The sequence below is a fragment of the Lepisosteus oculatus genome, chromosome 8 (genome assembly GCF_040954835.1).
Source record: "Lepisosteus oculatus isolate fLepOcu1 chromosome 8, fLepOcu1.hap2, whole genome shotgun sequence".
Classification (NCBI taxonomy): Eukaryota; Metazoa; Chordata; class Actinopteri; order Semionotiformes; family Lepisosteidae; genus Lepisosteus; species Lepisosteus oculatus.
The window spans coordinates 41,679,276-41,698,834 of NC_090703.1; the positions used below are offsets into that span (position 1 = coordinate 41,679,276).

Consider the following 19,559-nt stretch of genomic DNA (forward strand, 5'->3'; position numbering starts at 1 on the left):
TCATATTAGGATTTTGCAGAGACCAAAGGCCATCTACTCAATCTAGTAAATGTCATTTTATGCTCTAGTACACAAAAACTGCATTTTGAGAATTCAAAATTACATGATGTACAAGAATACATTATAAATTATGTGTACTTCTTACGTGACACCTTTCATCTCTCTTGACAACTTATTTCTTGCACTGATGAACCCCATCACATACCTGCAAATTCTATCAAGGTTATCACTCACTGCCAACAATATTAGGGAAGAATACATTATGGATGACTGATAAAAGAAAAACAAGACCACCTTGCAAATAAAGTCATGGTTGTGCACCAAGCTTGGCATGAAAGTTGCAGAGGCATGGTTTTAGTACATTTTTTTAAAAGAAAGTGTAATTAAATTTGCTGTTCCAGAACAAAGACATTCCTCCAAGGGACCCACATCACCAAAAACAAAAGCTTTTAGCTTATTCATCTCTCAAATGGTTTATCATCAAATAATTTGAATTTAATTTTCTAAGAGTACTACATTTGTTGGGAGAGAGGTAGGATGAAGGCATTCTCGCAAGAATGTACTTTCAAGATGAAAGATGATGTGCTCTTCAAAAAGTAAATATGACAATGCATCGTCTCTTCAAATAAAGCTGTGATGCGAAACCAAGCTTTGAGTGGTTTTAAATAATGAACAGTCAATTATCATCATCAGAGGGACTTGTCCATATCTGAACCAAACAGTAAGTTTATGTATTAAATAAAAGCAGGCACAAAGAAAAAACAGGTGCTGACTGGAAGAAAAAGTACCTTCTCATTCTTCTCCTCCTCTTTTTCTTTTTCCTTGTCCTTCTCATCTGTCTTTTCTGAAGGCACCACAACCATGGTTAGCTTCCGTGCTATCTGTTTAGCCTCCATTATCTCCCTCTTATGTTCCTCCAAGATTGTGGGATCCAATGGTAGGAGCTATAAGAGAACCAATAACAGCAAACTCAATTAAAAACATGTTACAACACCGCTGAGGTCTCACGCACAATTTCTGTCTCCACATTTACTGTTATTTTGGCAGTTTATATTCTGCATTCGTACCCTATTAGGCCTGTATCCTAATTCAGTACAACTAACCTTCTGTTATCTTAAAAATATATTTACTGAAGCTTACAAGCAAATGCGATTTATCAAGCACAACTTGTGTATCTTGCAGTCTACCTCTGAATCCCACAGAGGTGCTATAAGGTACATGTTAATGTTCCTGAAAGTAGAATTTGTGACAGTTCTGCCTCCTAGGAGCCCATTAAAACAGTATAAGTATGCATTTAGCATTAAGAGCTGAATTAAATGCTTATCTTCAACAGTTGTGCTGCTTAAAGTGTATTTTATTTTTGAATCTAACTTAAGCTTCCAAATACACGTGCCAAGCTGCTACAAATGCAAATCACTGCTCTTCTGGTTTTAGTTTATCACAGCAAGAGGATTCGATGAAGGTACTTACATGCACATAGAGATCTTCAAGCTCTATCAAATTGTGCTGAAGGAGAGCAGCAGCCACGTGATAGAGAGATGACGGAGTCTCCCCATTTGGTTCCTGGGACAAGATATTGTAATCGGTGAATTCAAGGTTATGGTTTGTATGTTTCTATAACATTGATGCATAATACTAATTTAGAGTGGAGACATCATGAAAAGTGAACATAAAACTGTGACCCTCATTACACTATTATTCAACTTGTTTCTGAAAAGTTCAGAACTGAGCCTTTAACAGTATCACCACGATCTTTGCCGAGGTAAACCAATAAGTGTAAACAGGGCCTCGCAAACTGATTTAGTTACAAAAGTGACGTAACCCCCTTGTGAAAGCTACACAGTGTAAAACTCTGCTGTGGCAGAAAAGCAGGTCTCCTGGTGTGGTAGAGTTATCCACCATCTAAGGAGTAGTGTGCGTGTCTGGAACCCACAGCAACCAGAATTAAACCCCATCAGGGTCTGCCATCATCACACAAGCACTTACAAAACTTGATTATTTCCTTTTCACCTTAAATTTATTTTCTTTACCTGCTAGTTACAAAACAGTGACACTGGATCTTCTCAAATTATAAAGAGAAGTTTTCTTAAATATAATTGGCCTCACTACTGATCTTTTTTGTTCCTAATGCAAATAAATGCCCTGCTAATTGCACAAAAAAAGGAAAAACATTACCTGATGAAACTGGAATTTAAAACCCAATATGTGACAAAGTGTCTGTGGTTCACACATGTAACATTTAATAAGGGGTATGAAAAATTCATCCTGTTCTGATCTACATTCATAAACTTCAAGAATGATGTCCAGAACTCGGTTTGGGTCCAAGTTAAAACAACCTAAGGGTGAAAATGGAGAAAAACGTAGATTGTGGTGAAAATGAGATCCTGCAAAACTCTTTGAAATCCATGGCAACACTTTTAGTGTCTATAAGAAGTGTCCTGATTATTTATACAATAATTCGTAGAAACAAAGCCTGCCATTAGATGAGTCACACTCTAAGTGAGCAATCTGTTAGACGTCTTAGAATTTAACAATTCATCTTAGAGATTCTTCTCTAAAATAGTTCAAACGTAGTTAAATACATAGCTCTAATGAAAAGTACTGTCTTTCTAAAAACATCAAATGCAATTAAAAAAATTGCAATATACCGCTAGGGCAGTTTGATTAAAAGTGTGAAAACACAATCATGTTAGGGCTATTAGCCTCCTTAGTCATTCAAGTCAGGATACTGTTTCACTTTATTAAAGAAAGCTACTTTGCTCATTATAAGGTTTTTGATTGAGAATTGTCATAGTGAAGACATTAGTTTCCAAATCATAATTACACTTCGAACACATTATGGACTGTACAGAACATCAAGATACAAAAATAAGCACACAAAGCAAATAATATTTATACTCCTTCAGGACTATGCATGAAATGTTACAATGTTAAAGGGAAGCTTTTACCTATCAATGACTTGATGTTTTCAAGGATCAAGTGACTGGTGATGTTCCCAGACAAGTCTTGGCCCAGTTCTGTTATCAACTTTGCATAACCTTCATTTTCCTCTCTTAACAAGTTGAACTTCTGTTGCTTATAACTGTAATGAAAAATATCACTTATAACTTGTCCCAAAGCTTTACAAATCTCTTCTCACAACATTCTCTAGTTAATGAGTAATTTTATGAGACCTAAACCTATTTAAGTCAACATTTAGTATCCAGTTACTTTTTAAAGCTTTTGTGGTATAGCATTCAGATCTGCTTTTACAAAGATATGACCACTCCTTTTCCAACAAAAACAATAAAGTGATTAAATTTGGTTAAGAAGGAATTAAATTAACCAAATTTAATCACTTTATTGTTTACAAACGGAAAGCAAATGAATCACCAAGGGCACTGAAAATCTGTGTTTTTAACTTTAAATAAAATGAGGTGCAGAACAAATTGACTATTTACACATTGTTTACAAAGTACTCATCACAGAGGTTCTTCATAATATAATATAATATATCAAGGCAGGCAGTGACACAGACTTGTACTGAGGTAAAAACCTTTCTTTAGAATCCGACACAATTCTGCAGTGTTTTGTCACTGTTTTAAAGGCTCTGCATGGTCTAACTGGGCAACATTATTATTTGTCATGCTCTGCATCACTCCCTATGCACTGCTGCAAAACCTATTGTTAATTGTGTTCCATTCCAGCCACTGACAGACAGTCTCAAGCATGCTGAACTGCCTGCAAGGAGCACACATTTCTCTCAAGTGCCCTTCAATGCAGAACTTTTTTTATGGAGAGCTCAGCGATGAATTTGGTCAGCTTTCAGCAGAACTACTTCAGCGTAACTATTGTGTTTCACATACAACAGACATCTCAGATTACAGGGCGAACTGAACCTGAAGGTGCAATTACCAATTGTGGTTATTATTTCTAATTGTGAGCGAAGTGCACTTCATATCAAATGTTATTAAGTGTTTTCTTCTTTATGAGGTCATATAATGCCTCAGCAGTCATATATATTTTTTACTGGCTATATATTCCCTGTGTTGGGAAAAGCTGCCAAATGCCCTGTAGTGTAGTAGCAGGGGCATAATGGGCAGTGTCCAGTAATATTCCAGTAGACAAGAGGAAAATGTAGCGCTGAACCATATGTTATGAAGACACAGGTGGGCAGCAAATCATTAAGCTTTTTTTCAAAGCAGGTTTCCTGCCCATTCTCACTCTTAAATCTGCACCGGAAAGCCTTGTGTGGAATGCCAATTACTCACAATAGCTTGGTCTTGATTTTTACGATTTTCTGATTAAACTGCTGCGCTTGCTTGATGAGTCCAAGGGATTCTAAAGTCTCTGGATCCAAGCGCTCCTTGAGCACAGCATCTGAAACAAAATACTGGAGGAAAGAAAATACACAAGTGAGGAAGGTGACCAATAATACTACCCACAAAAGGGCGTTTTGGTTTATTCTAGGGCTCAGACTTCCAAATCCAAGTTTACCCTCGTAGAAAATGATTTTCCCATATTCACATTAAACGTTTATGTTAAACCTAAAATTTACCTTTTTGGATTTTTACTAATAATAGCTACACTGATAACTGTAATAACAGCATATGTACATAACTAGTATCACTTATGTAGATATAACAAAATGGAAGCTTAGCAAACATTAAACAAAACCAATTACAAACTACATTTAAAGCAGCAAACTTATCTACCAAAATTCCAGTTTCTTTCTTTTCTTTGTGTTACACTATAGGCATACAAAATGGGGTGAAGTGCTGAATTCCCAGCTTTGACTTTGAAAATAACCATTCCTCATAGCTCCTCAATAAATGAGTGAAAACTCAGCTTATGAGCATACTTCAAAAGCTTACACAGTTATTTTAAATATCTGATTTTGTTCTTTAGTTATTTCACATCTAATTATAGACTAACATTAAAGCTTCCCCCCACAAGAGAACAGCTATTTTCTATGGAAAGTATGAACACTTCCTAACAGAATGTAGGTCACTCTATCACACTAAAACAGCTAATCTTAAAAGTCTGGGGGGAGTGGATTTAAGCGTCACAAAGAAAACTATTTGTGTTAAAAGTCTGAAATCAAACTCATGCTCAAAGCACTGTCAGTAAAAGATAAAATAATCTGATTTGTTAAATGCAATGCTGCCATCTAGTGTGCATAACATTGAAGCCTTTAAGTTCGATACATTGACGTTGCCATTACACTGAGTAAAGCATTACTCGTTCTCTTCACAACACAGTCTGTGCTGAAATCAAGGACGGGACTTACCAAACACGCTCCTACCAACTGGGTAAAATGGTCACGCTTGTTTTTTTCTTCCAAGCAACCAGTCTCTATATCTACAATGAAAACAAGCAATACCAGCTTCAATGGCATTTACTGGAAGAGTTGAGTTGAGGAAGTATTTCGCATAATATTCAGCATATCATTATACCCACACACTGTACCACTACAAGGTAAATATAAATATATAACCTTCTTTCTGTTTCCAAAACAGTACAGTAGCAATTTCACATCTTAAAAATACATTCAGGACACATTTGCAGCAGATATATATATATGGTACCGAAACAGAAAAGAAGGCAAAATATCATTAATAGCTTCTAACAAAGCACCTACCTAATATACAGAATACATCGGCTAAAATGGATGACATGTCTTCCCGTAATTCCTGAAAAAAGAGTGAATCATCAAGATGTTGTACACAAAGCAATTCATTTCTTTTTCATCCAAACCATGTTTGAAAAGTGGTTTTAAATTACCAATATAATCTAGGCTACACGGCTCTTTATTTTGAACCAAAATATGAAAAATTATTATTCCACTGACATGCAGGTGTAATGGTAATATTTTATCAGCTTAAAGTCACTGAATTCCAAGAAGCTTACTCTCCTGTCACACAAAACTTCATAAAGATGTTATACTGTTACTGCTGTAGACACATGTTTCTTTTGATATAATGTTTTATGAAATAATTTTTTTCTAGTTTCTTCTGATAAAATTTGCACTGTAAACATCATTTTATAAAATGTACTAATGTTATATTTTACATAAAAGAGGGCAGTTATCCTAATGCTTACAGTTGTGTGCAATGGTTTAGGCACCCTGGTAAAATTTTTTGTTTCAGTGAATCTCTAAACAGATGACACATTATCAGCATGGAAATAAAATAGTAATTGCTCATTAAAAGTACTTGCTTATTTTATCATTTTAAAAAATAAATGGAATGTGGCATGTACAAAGGTTTGGGCATCCTTCCAGTTGATTCATTACTTTTTTCATTGGCGTTTTTCAAAAGAGCCCAAAACTTGTGGGACTCTGGCCTTAGATTAAGTCAGGTGAACAAAAATGATGCCGATTATAACCTCTTAGGCTATAAATGTTGGCTATAGGCCATAGGCTCCTCTAAGCAGCTGTCTGAGGACTTGAAAATAAAGATAATTCACTCTTGCAAAGCATGGGAAGGCTATAAAAAAGTCCATAAAAGTTTCCAGCTTGCACTTTCAACTGTCAGAAACATTAAGAAATGGAAGTTAAACAAGTCAAGGCAAGATCTGGAAGACCCAGAGAAATCTCTGATAAAACTGCTCATAAACTGGTCAGATCTACAATGCAGCATCGACAGATCAATGCAAAGGACTTGCAGAAAAGTTTAGTTGACAGTGGAGTAGTTGTCCACAGGTCCAGAGTACAGTGTTGCTTATACAAAAATGGAGAGTTGTCAGAAGGAAACCTTTCCCATGACCTCATCAAAATAAGTCAATGTCTGAAGTACACAAAATAAAACCTGGATAAGCCAGAAACATTTTAGAACAAAGTGCAGCATACTGATGAAACAAAAATTAAACTTTATGGCCACAACCACCAAAAATACATTTGGAGAAAAATGGGTAAAGCTTTGGGGTTGTGTGGCAGTCAATAACTTAGGAAAAACTGTGCAGGTGGAAGGAACAATGGATTCAACTAAATATCAAGAAATCCTAGAAGCTCATGTCCCAAAGTCAGTGAAGAAATGGAAGCTAAAATGAGGTTGGATATTTTAGCATGATCTGAAACATACATCAAAAACATACCATGAAGTACGTACAGGAACTAAAGATTCAGCTTTTGGAATGGTCTTCGCAGTCCCCAGACTTAAATATTACTGAAAATCTGTAAGGAGATCTCAAAATATGCAGTGTATGCAAGAAGACCTAAGAATATTTCTAAGCTAGAAGAGTTCTTCCAAGGAAAAGTGAGGAAAAACTCCAAAAGCAAGAATAGAAAGACTCTTAATTGGTTAGAGGAAATGCTTGAAACCTGTAATACCTGCCATTGGTGTTACTAAGTACTGACTGAGAGGGTGCCCAAACTTGTGTTCATGTCATTTTCACTGTTTTACTATTTTGAATATCTCCAAAACTGTAAATATTGAGCATTAACATTTGCTTGAGAATTATTTCATGTTTAAGTGTGTACCACACAGCAGTTGTGTCAATTTAACCAAAGATTCACCAAAACAGACACTATTTGCATATAACTGTCTGTTTGATCAGTAATAGACATCTTCATTCTTAATATCTGTGAATAAAGATATATTTATATCCTCGAAGGAATAAGTCTCCGCTGAACCCTGTTTCCATCCAGGGTGAGGACATAGAGGGTATACATTCCTACAAGTACTTAGGGGTACACCTGGATGATAAGCTGGAGTGGTCTGGTAACACTGCCGCCCTGTACAATAAAGATCAGAGCCAACTCTATTTTCTTAGGAGGCTCAGGTCCTTTGGTGTGTGTGGAACACTGCTACAGTCAGTGGTGGCAGCGGCCATCTTCTACGCTGTTGTGTTCTGGGGCATCAAGATGCACATAGGCTCAATAAACTTATCAAGAAGGCTGGCACTGTGTTGGGGATGAGCCTTGACCCCATGGAGGTGGTGGCTGAGAGGACCAAGCTCACAGCCATCATGAACAACACCTTCATGGGACTGTTACTGGGCGGCGGAGCACTTTAAGCAACAGACTGCTCCAGCTACAGCTACATATCTTCAGAAATGAAGATATTGACAGGCTTGTGCTGTTTTTACAGCTTTTGTAGGAAAGCTTAAATAATATTTTATATATGTTATTGAGAGATGTTTTATTTTAGAAGTCATGTAGCATACTACAGGGTGTCAGGGTGTATAACGCTGCCCTAGGCTAGGACCGTTAGCCCTTCATTTGTTCGTCTATGGACAGCATGTTTGCTCCATTGTACTTTTTGGACATTTTGCACATATTTTATTGTTTTTACAGTGACCATGATCATCACATTTTGCACACACCTATGTATTTATTTATTTTTATTTATTTTGTTGTCTTTTGTTTTATAACTATTCTGACGCCTGTTTTTGCTTGTCTTGGGCTGGACTGCTGTAACACATCAATTTCCCGACGGGATTAATAAAATATTATCTATCTATATTTATCCGATTCAAAGGTGAATATAATGTACTTTTCTAAGTCAACAGAACAAAAACATCATTGCTTGTACAATTATGGCTTTAATTAAAGTAAAAAATGTGATATCTTGACCAAATGAGAAATTATGAGCCAGGTAATGGTACGTTAAGATTTAGATTTATAACGTATAATGCAGCAGTTACCACCACGTCATTTTAAAACCTGCACTTTTGCGAGATGAGAATTTAACTCACACTATATTACAGGCTAAATTAAGCTTCTGTCTCTCCAACATCTGTAGCTGCAATCGCTTCATAAAGCTGATCTCTAATATCCAGTCAATTATCATTAATAAGGCACTGCAATTTATTAAGGTTTACTTTACATCTGAAATGTATCCAGGTTCAATTAATAGCCTGTGGGCATAGAATTACTTGGCTTTGGGACAGAAGGATTAATTCTTCCTCGTACCATTATGTCACCAAGAACACTGGCAGCCAGGTCCAATTTGAGATTGCCCCTGATGACATGCCATGAGAGTTCATAGAGGGCAGCATGAATATCTGTGGAAGGAAAAGAAAAATATTATATTAATTACAATATGCAGATATTAATCTGGTTTTGAATCTGTGCCTAGTTCTAAAGGCGAAGTTAATACGTGTAATCACTAAACAGAAAGAAACAAAAGGCTCAATACCCATTACCGTATATACCTCTAGTATTTACTGAATTTATGCTATTAAAAGTGACTGGAAGACTTTTGTGGTAAGTCAGTCATTAATCTTAATTTACCGAAGTCATAGTTACCTACAAATGTCAACAATCAACAGTCAAATACATGAAATCTTTCATTTTGAAAGTCCTCATACCAACACAGGCTTTCATGAAATAACCTATTGAGCTCTGAGCTGTCTGAATCAAGCTCAGGTCTCACATGCAGAAAGACTGATTTCTGTTTCTCTGATAACATACTTTCATCATATGTGGAAAACTTTAAAATACTTCATTTTAAAGAAAGAAATGTTATGACCAATCGATTCTTGACAAAGAGCCACTACTTGTGTTAATACATTTATCTTCATCGTGCATTCTATCTTACCATGTATAAAACATTAAACAGATTAAGGTATGCTGTAGTATGCTACATGACTTCTAAAATAAAACATCTCTCAATAACATATATAAAATATTATTTAAGCTTTCCTACAAAAGCTGTAAAAACAGCACAAGCCTGTCAATATCTTCATTTCTACATAAATGTATAAACCTTTACGGGATAGAGAAATAAAGAAGGAAAAGAGAAAGAGGAAAGAAAGGAAAGAGATCAAATAAAAGCTATCAATGATGAAGCCAAAGATGACGTTCATGTTGTAGTTTCTGTTAGTAAGGTTCTTTACAGAGTTCAAAATTTAGGTAAAATCCACAAGTAAATCCATTTACGACTTTGAGTAACTCAATGGGGAAAAAGGCCTTCCATAGCAACACAAAAATATAGTACAAACAGCAGCATTAGTCTAAAAATTAGACACTACCCATAAAATAAATCAAAGACATTCAAAAGCCGCAGAACATACTCAGAAGTAATACATTTTTTACAAAACAATCCGTGTCATGCTCTATTACAATGAAGTTTATGATCAGATTCTTACAGAGAAATTAAACAAGTTGACTAAAGGTCTCAGTTCAGTGACTCCAAATTAAAAAAAGGTTTCCTGGGAATCAGAATAAATGCCTTTTAGAGAAGCTAATTAGCTAGAAAAAGAGTCAAGTTTAAAAAAAGAAGTGCCCTTTTCAATGTTAAATGGCACCTTAGAAGCCAGTTAGTTGAAGCATTGCATGTTTTACTGAGAAAAGTGCACAGAAAGAGAACAGGTCCAGTGTATACCAAATAATTGGAAGCCAATTATATTAGAAAAGGCTGTGACACTACTTTGTGTGTATTCTCTGTTTCTCTCAATTATGGATCACACTTTCAAATACAGGATGTTCAGTTGAAAAACAAAACCCAATGGTACCCTTCAATAGGCAAAACACACAGTTCTTTATTAAATAATGGTAAACTCCTCAAAGCATTGCATACTTACGACATTATGATCTAAAATCTTGTAGGGCTCTTTTTTGATTAAATCAATTTGATAAGTGCTAATGTAGACTGCGTTAATAAGTCCAATATATCTGTTCCTTGGGATGTGGCACCTCCAAGAGTGCGATTCTGAGCAAAAGAAAAACTCTTCACAAATTGTTTTAATTGAACAGGACAATCGGTGCTGAAAAGGCCAAGGAAACTACCACCCTTCAGTAAGGCAACACTGCCTTTAAGAAACAGAATGTGCCTCCAAGTTTCTGTTTCAGCAGGGCTCCGAGTTTGAATAATTAAGTGCAGATCATGCTGGGGAGCAGCTGCAACAAACGTAAACTGCCAGTTCAAAAGACAGGATACTCACTCCCAGACTTCATGACACAGGAGACTTAACAGAAGACACAGAAGCATATAAAAAGGTCAATTCTATCCATCCATCCATCCTCTAACCACTTCATCCAACAGGGAGTCACAGGGAAGCTGGAGCCTATCCCAGCAAGCAGAAGGCAGAAGGCAGAAGGCAGGATACACCCTGGATGGGACACCAGTCAGCGCAGGGTACACAAAGACACAGGCACACTCTCACTCCACGGCCAATTTTCCAAGAAGCCAATTAATCTATGTCTTTGGTCTGTGGGAGGAAATTGGCGCATCCTGAGGAAACCCACACGAACACATGGAGAACATACAAACTCCAGGCAGATAGCACCCCAGATCCTGAGTGCTAGCCACTTCACTACCCTGCTGCCCAAATTCAATTATATAGCAAACTTAAATGTTCACCAGGAAAGAGTGAGAAATGGAAGCTATTAATGCATGAATTAATATAGTGACAAAGATAACTGCTTTGTTGGGCTCTGGGAAAACAGCAATGGAGTGTAACAAGTTCATCAATGATGTCATCCACCACCCAACCACAACTATAGAAGGTGTTGCCTCATCAACAGTGTTGAAGGTATCATGGCACTGGAGATGAGCCATTATCATCCAAGTGATGAATCCGATGTACACAGTGTAACTGTGGAAGGTTATATGATTTAACACCTAGCTGGTTTAAATATATTGATCATTCTACCATGTACCCAAAAAATATGCACAGGCCTCTCTGAAAATAAATTACTATGACTTGTACTTATGCTCTGATCCAAATTAGTTTCTTGGGACAGTAATGAATTAGGTGAATACAAGTAGCCTGTATAATGTGTGCTAGTTCTCAAAAAATGTTTTTCATTCTTATTTTAAGTGATAGTGTGATTGAACAAGCTAGACTATTTTGGTCAAATCTTTAAAGACTTCAAAAGCTCTATTTATCAAAACTGATGTGCTTTTCCAATCTTCACACAAAGTGCAAAATCTAAAATACACCTTTTTTTTTAGATTTGTGTTAAGTGTGCAATCATTATTAAATTACAGCTTCACAAAACGTTTTACCAAATTACTTAAGGACTATATCTGATTTCTGCAGCATTTTTTTAGATATGAAAATATTTTGTTTTCCTTAACACGAAAATCAAACATCCTTAAATATTCAGGTAAGTGAATGGTAATCCCTCAACATGCCCTGTGCTATTTAAGGTGTCTCAAAGGAGTCAGTGCACAGAGAATTTTATCACTACTTCTGCTGTTTTGAGGAGGCCACAAATGTTGGTACTTCTACTGCTGAAGTTTCAAAATGTATTTCAAAATACTACATAGTACACAAAACATATGGCTAATTAATGTCCACAGGTCAACAAGAAAGACAACAGAGGGGTGCTATCTTATGCATTTGATATTAACTTCACTGCATGCTAATCGCAGTACTGTCCCCAAGTTGTCCGTGGTAACCAATCTCTCGCTCGTTACCTAGAAACCCTTTTGCGAATCAAGAATCCACTGGGACTAGCTCACTGCAAACATCTTCTGTCAAGGCTGGTGCAAGACAAATTCAAAGAACCTCATACTTGCCAAAAAACCTTTGGGTTCCATTTTATTCTTTTTCATTTTATTACAATTTAAAAAAAAAAGGCAGACTTAACTTTTTCCCAAGGAAAGCTGCCTTAAAAGGCTGATTAAGAACATTTTTACTTTGGGAAGGAAAAAAAGTTACAAACCAGAAAAAAAAAATAATCTGCTATGATGTTTTATTGTAAACACAAAATTGCAAAGAATCTGAACAGGGACAGACATTTTCATTAATATGGAAAAACAAATCAGTAGAGGGACTTGGAATAATGCTGTCAGCAATTAATGAACACATTTTATGACATCTTACCTTTTAACGTCACGTCATCATTCGTTTTATTGTCAGCAAGATTGCGACATAACTGTACACTGAAAAACAAAAAGCAAAAATTAAGTTTTAATTCACTAACATTATAAATTCATTCAACCATCAAAAAAAAGCTACAATATCTAAATACTTAGAACCAAACTTTTAAATAATATTTCAGGTGGGAAGCTGTGTCAGCATGCGTAGGCTGCAAAGGAACAAGTAATAGGTTTATTTCATGCTGAAAAAAAGAAGAAAGAAAACACAGCGTTTCAGCCATGGAGCCTTCTTCAGGTGTGACTCGCACATCACACCTGAAGAAAGCCCCACGGCCAAAACGTTGTGTTTTCTTTCTTTTTTTTCAGCATGGAATAAACCTATTACTTGTTCTTTTTAACAATATGCTTTAAACAAGAAATGCTTTCAAATTCTTACAACATCCACATCAAGAGCAAAAAAATCAAATGTAAGCAAGCTGTTTAACAAATTTTCATTTGAAGATATCCCCACTACAGAAATGTCTCCTTTACTACAGTAAACTGCACAAAATATGGGTCATGTTCAAGAATAAATGGGAAATTCCATTACTCCCTGTGCAATGTGCGAAGACACATGCTGTTGATAAACTTCATATTAACTATTCTCTATTGTCTTTTTTTATCTATTCTCTTTTAAAGAATAAAAAATATATATTAGTACGATGGCTCCTTTTCTGTACTCAGTAATAAAAACTTCCTTTCTTTTATATCGGACTTTTCTGCTCACAAAACACAAAGTATGGTATTAGTGAGTGCCCCCTACATATCCTGGGAAAGAAGTATGTGGAGGAGTTTGTTTCAGAGAACTTACTAAATTCTCAGCAAACCTTACAAAGAAAGTGACAGATGTGAAAAAAAAGGAATTCCAGCTGTAAAAAGGTGTTACTTAATGTCAGTCACATGGATGATGAAACCAATAATTTAAAAAACACAGGGAAGCAATTTTCAAGTTGCAAAGAATGAATCATAGAGAAGAATATCAGTCCAATAATTATACTGCATGCAAGCAGACTTAAAAATGCCTATGTACTATACAATCATTACATGACTGACACTTTTCTAGGCCCTTATCAAAGGACTTTGCCAACATTTTTCAGCTACTCACCCATGGTTCACACTTTTATCTACCAAGGACCACTTTATTAAATATCACACTGCATGTAAAACACACAGATGTTGTACTCTTAACTTTCGGCAGATATGCAATTCTTAAAATTAACAATCAACTACTGAGAAAGAAAGGGGAGGACAGAATAGGAACTAAGAAAATAGGAAAAGGAGACATTCAAATTATTCTAAACACATTAGCTTAGAAAGGCACTGTTGTGAGAGGTAACTAAACACATTTCCTTTATTCCAGCATTCCTTCTGCTTCACATAGTTTAGAACAGTTAAGTAAATTCTTGTACAAGTCCTTAGGATTTAATTAATTTAATATACATATGACTTTGTACAACATCATCTGAAACAGGTTAAGAGCACCATTAAAGCCAAAACAAAGTAATATCAAACAGGCATTTCTACACACCCACTGAGAATATTATTGTTAATTTAAAATATTTCAGACAGATGTATATGTCCAGGTTAGTGAAAGCTTTGGAGCTGTTAACACAGCTTTAATATTAAATTTGATTTTTCTAAAAAAATTATACACTTTGAGAACACTCCACACTTGAACACACAGAAGGTGATCTTTCACAACAGACATGGATTTTTTATGTTCACAATTTAAGTATATACTGCACAGAATAAAGGCAAGTAACATTTTGCATGGTGAAAATGATAAATGTTCAGCTATAAATATTTTAAAGGTTACTCTGAGCATCAGGTCACTTATTAATAGGATGTGATCATATGGAGGCTTTATCCAAATCGGTAGAATCTGAAAGCAACGCATTTCAGTATGTACATGCAGAGATGTCAGAAGGGAAGAGAAAAGGCATGCATTTAATGTTTAATTTTTTATATCTAGCTACATATAAGATGCCACATGCTTAGGGGAGGAGGGGGGTTCCAAGTCTTATTACTATAAGCCTCCACCTAGAAACAGATAAAGCCTAAAATCTGCAGATTAAACTCATTTCCAAACAGAGGCCTAGAAAGATTAAATCCTGGACTTCCAGTGTTAAAATCAAATTACAGGAAGAGATAGGGGAAACAACTGGCCACTGGTCGTGATTTTCTTTTTTATTTTGATTGCTATCTCTAATAAAAAAATATAAATTATGCCTTTCAGGAAATTTAACAAACTTAACACACTAAGCTGATTTACAGCAACATTCAATGCTCACATTTTATTTAAGTGCACAGCTTTTTTTAAAGGAGAACTCAAAAAAAAGATTCCACAGCAATAAGATGTAAATGAAAGATAACGATAACACCTAACTATTGATTTAACGCATGCACCTTTCACATACAAGATGGAGTTTAAAACACAGTCACATGTCAAATAATATTGTAACATGGGAGCCAGCATGTTATAATCTCCACAATTGTCTTGCAACCTAAAGAGAACTGTTCCTCATTATTCACACGAAGTGGGCATTTCCGTCTCCTGCTTGTAAGCTGTTGAAACTGATGTTACGATAATCTTTTTTTTTAAATATGATCTAAATAACATTTCAGGAAAAACATTTCATGTATACCAAATATTTATTTTCTCCTCTCCTTTAAGAACAAGACTCAAGCACACCAGGATATTAGTAACCCAGGGATCAGAGTGAAGCAGATTTAAAAACACTGCTTGCGTTCACCTAACACTGTATTTCAGCTTACACACTTCAGCCCAACACACCTGTCGGGCTGCAAAGATGCCAGGAGTACTAGCTGAGCGATTACACACTGCACTTAACACAGGATTAATGCAGCACTAGAGAGCGACAAATACAACACAAAGACAAAAATATAGATTTCTGAATACTTAACTGAACGTCTTCTGAACTGAACACACAAACTTATTTTATAGCTAGCAGTCATGTTTTTCCTGATTTTTTCAAGAAACTCTCCTCATGGATATTTATCTTAATTAAATAAAACAGACCTCTAGGTTTTAGGTAACTATTTTTGGCAGATACCTATGCTTTATTTGTTCAAGTAAATGATGTTTGGCTTTGCATGCTTAAATAAACTTTCATCTATCTTGGTATTCAACCTCTACCTTTGACAACTATCTTGTCAAATGTTAAGGACAGGAGATTGTCATGCTCTGCATGGGTAAACCCATTACCTGAGGTGGATTACTACCATTCTGAGGTATTACCATTCAAAACACTTGACCCCAGTAGATGCTATCAAACTAGTAAAAATGTCTACCCAAGTCAAATCCTCAGTCATATTGCCAAGTGTGCAAAGGGCATATAAAATGTTAGCTTTTGACCTTTGATGTGCATACACAACATGGTGCTATGTTAAGTCAATGTGGTTACATTATACAAGGTTCTCTTAACCTACACAAGTCAAGTAAACAGGCTCAACTCCACATTTTGTTAATGTGGAGCAGGATACTTGATCGAATGGTCTTCATTAGGATTTATTAAAATATGAGGGGAACGGTAACATACTACCATAAAAATAAAATGCTTCACATGTAAAATTATCCATAGCATCACTACATATGGGTCACTTATATATTTTCAAAACACAAAGTGGTCTGAACTAGGCCTAACTGCTTATCATTAAAAAGAAACTAGGTTGTTAGCTTCCCATTAGTGACAACAAGAACAATGTGCCCAAAGATCTCTTTTAAACTTTTAATAAAGTTAACTGCGCAAACGCCTTCCTTTTGTACCAACAATTCAAAATAATGTTAGGATCCGCTGTAGATTTGCATTCATTTTACTATACAAAATATTCCATAAGATTTCAAAGAACGTGCAGGTTCATATATGCCCCACCCATAGCCCATGGGGAACTGCTACTGTTTTTTTTATTAAAAACATTTATGATGAGCTATATTATGCAAAATTTAATAAACGGTTTAAATTAAGTGCTTGAAGACAAAAGTTATTTCTTGACGTTTTCATATGACCACAGGAACAAGAAGCAATATTGTTGTTTTTTTTAAAAACTATTTAATCCCAACGCAAACCCAACTCGTTTAACCACTGCTTCAAGCCCATGCTGCAACAAAGCACGGAAAAAAAAACAAGTTTCATACTGAATGTGCATAATCCTCAGGTTCAATGTCAAGTATATCAGATTTAACAGTCATTTTTACGGTGTAACTGTGATTCCAAAAAAGTGTCACTACGACCGTGCTAGCAGTAACACCAAGTAAGCGTGCGCAACACAAATCACATGCACAAAGTCGAGCGCAGAGTGATCGCGTACGGTGTCGAAAGTATTAAAAATACAAATGATGCATTAATTTTTATATAATCAGTAGAGTTGAAGCGTTGTGAATCGTTTAGTTCAACGAACATATTATCCCTCCCCCTAAATATTTCGATTTCTGTAACGCTGAGGTCCACACTGCTCTGAAATAGAAAGTATGGAGGTGGAGGTGGACACAATGCAGAAAGTACTATTTACTCGCTAAAGGACCGCGCTTTTAAAACACGAACTCTGATCACGTGGAAACGTGCTTCTTAAAACCAAGAACGATTGACTATCTATCATTTCAACACAACGACGGAAAGTAAACTCACAACTCATTTTTTCCTGTTTTTTCCCAGTTTTTGATCCAATCAGTAGGGAGGACCACCGCCGCCATCTTCCCCACTATACCGCACTTAGCCCGGATGTTTAGCACAAAGCACCGGGTCAAAGGACGCGCGCGCTAATGCATCTTGGGATTGTGGGGGAACGCTTGTTTATGGCTGGTGGTTGAAATTGTATCTAAAAAGCAATTTTATTTTTTAATTTATAATCTTTATTGTAATTTTGTTACAGTGGTGTAATTTGAATAAAGCTATGAGGTTTACGTTAGATTCTGTTACCAGTCAATTATCTTAACAATGTAATGATTTTAGACAACATGCATTAAACATTTCAGATCAGTTGTTTGCCTATATATATAAAACATGGCGTTTTAGTTACGGGATACATTATTTGATTACTTCTCAGTAAAAGTCTGAATGCAGACATACATTTTGTGAAATTATTATTTCAGCTAAAATGCACTAGAAAGAAACAAGACAATATTCACTATCTTGGAAAACTGAAGTAAATTTAATTGAAATCAGTAACATTTTGTCTGCTAAAATTATTAGAGACCTTTGTACATTTGCAGGCTTAATTTGGATTTTTGGGAATTTATTGAGAATCAAGATAAACTGTGACAGAAACTGTTAGAATCCAAACCAGAAATCAGAAAACCTGAGTGTGAGTTCAAAAGAACCAGCTTTACTCAATCTGCAGAAAAGGATACCGGAGAGTGACAGAGTCCACCATCATATGAAAAACGCTCAATCAAAAGCAGGTGCAGATGCTTAAGTATACCTTATTTGTGTCACAAAAGCGTGTTTATTTGACAAAAAAGCTATTCACTCTAACAAATGCTTTTACTATGTGTTATTACATCTCAGGAAGTCTGCCAAACATATTCTCTCCTCTACCTCCCAATTACACTACCTTTATTTTTCCTTTCCTGCATATCTCATGGGTTTCTGGTTAGTATGTCATTCCCATACTTGTTAGTGTGCTGAAACTCTGTGAGTTCAAAGACAGGCATTTGGCCTGCACAACCTGAGCTTTTCAGTCCTCCTGTTAACCGCCTAGCAACAGCCCAGGCAGGTTACCTATGATACCTACATGGTTATATAAACATCAGCAGAGCACCCTTAGCTGCTCTAATCTGACATTTCAGGTCAATTGCACTCCTCATACAGCCTCAGGCTTTCCCTATTGGAAGGATTTAGATGGGAGGGAATTTGGAGTTTGTTTAGATCTGATACTATTTACTATTTCCTGAACTGGTGGTGAGAGGTTACTGGTAAAAACCTGGATGCTTTTCCCTGACTAAAATTATGACATAACTGAATTGTAGTCACGCTATTAAAACAGATGATGACAGAAATAGGCTCTGAGTGTCTCACTGTAAAGATAGCGGCTCGATCGGCAGCCACAGTGTGTTGCTCTTACATGTTTTGTTTGTTTTTGGGTGTTCAAGTTGTTTGTGGAGAATCAGACTGAAAAATCTTTTGCAATATGTATTTGTCCTCTCATTTCTGAAATGTATATTGTGTTCTTTGTGTCTATGTATATATGGTATGTCTGTATATATATAGTGTATGAGCAAATCAGCAAGTCAGATTCCTTGTAAGTGAAACCTTACTTGGCCAATAAAGTGAGCTGTCTATCTAAGCGTGCTGAGAATTTTACACAGAATTTTATCAAGCATCGCAGGGTCTTCCAACCTCGTTTTGCTGTTCCTTGTTCTGGACAGACTTTTACTTTCCTCTTCTTGAATGATTGTTCTGCTGTATAACTACTGGACACTGCGGGCTAAACCACCTCTGTGAAAGAGCCTGACACTCGTGGGTAGAATGTGGATTCTAGTGGCATCAGACAATGCAGGCCTCTTGCACGTACCATCTTGTCAATGAGAAAATACCACAGTGTTGGCAACACCTGTATAGTCTGAGTTATTGATCGGCTCAGAAGAGACTACAATGGTATCGGCATTTTGTATCCCACAAACAGTGCCATGGGAGCATGTAATCTAATGAGCTGACTCAGTACAGTACTCATAGTGATCACCTGAACCATTCCCATGATTGAATTATTTCATGTATGTGGCCCATGCTCTGTCGTTCATTCTACAACTTC

The 19,559-nt window shown here is 36.1% G+C and overlaps 1 protein-coding gene across 2 annotated transcripts in view; it reads right to left on the reverse strand.

Moving 5' to 3' along the window:
* The window catches only part of thoc2 (THO complex 2), a 67,013-nt gene extending 49,478 nt beyond the window's left edge, over positions 1-17,535 (reverse strand). For both annotated transcript variants that reach the window (XM_006632750.3, XM_015351363.2), the window contains exons 1-10: positions 17,438-17,535; positions 12,757-12,815; positions 8,894-8,985; positions 5,621-5,672; positions 5,270-5,340; positions 4,251-4,372; positions 2,949-3,082; positions 2,176-2,336; positions 1,471-1,563; positions 789-944 (exon numbers count right to left, since the gene is read on the reverse strand). In XM_006632750.3, coding sequence (XP_006632813.1) covers positions 789-944; positions 1,471-1,563; positions 2,176-2,336; positions 2,949-3,082; positions 4,251-4,372; positions 5,270-5,340; positions 5,621-5,672; positions 8,894-8,985; positions 12,757-12,815; positions 17,438-17,502 — 1,005 coding nt within the window. In that variant the 5' untranslated portion in view covers positions 17,503-17,535. The remainder of the gene's footprint in view (positions 1-788; positions 945-1,470; positions 1,564-2,175; positions 2,337-2,948; positions 3,083-4,250; positions 4,373-5,269; positions 5,341-5,620; positions 5,673-8,893; positions 8,986-12,756; positions 12,816-17,437) is intronic.
* Positions 17,536-19,559: the final 2,024 nt, after the last annotated feature.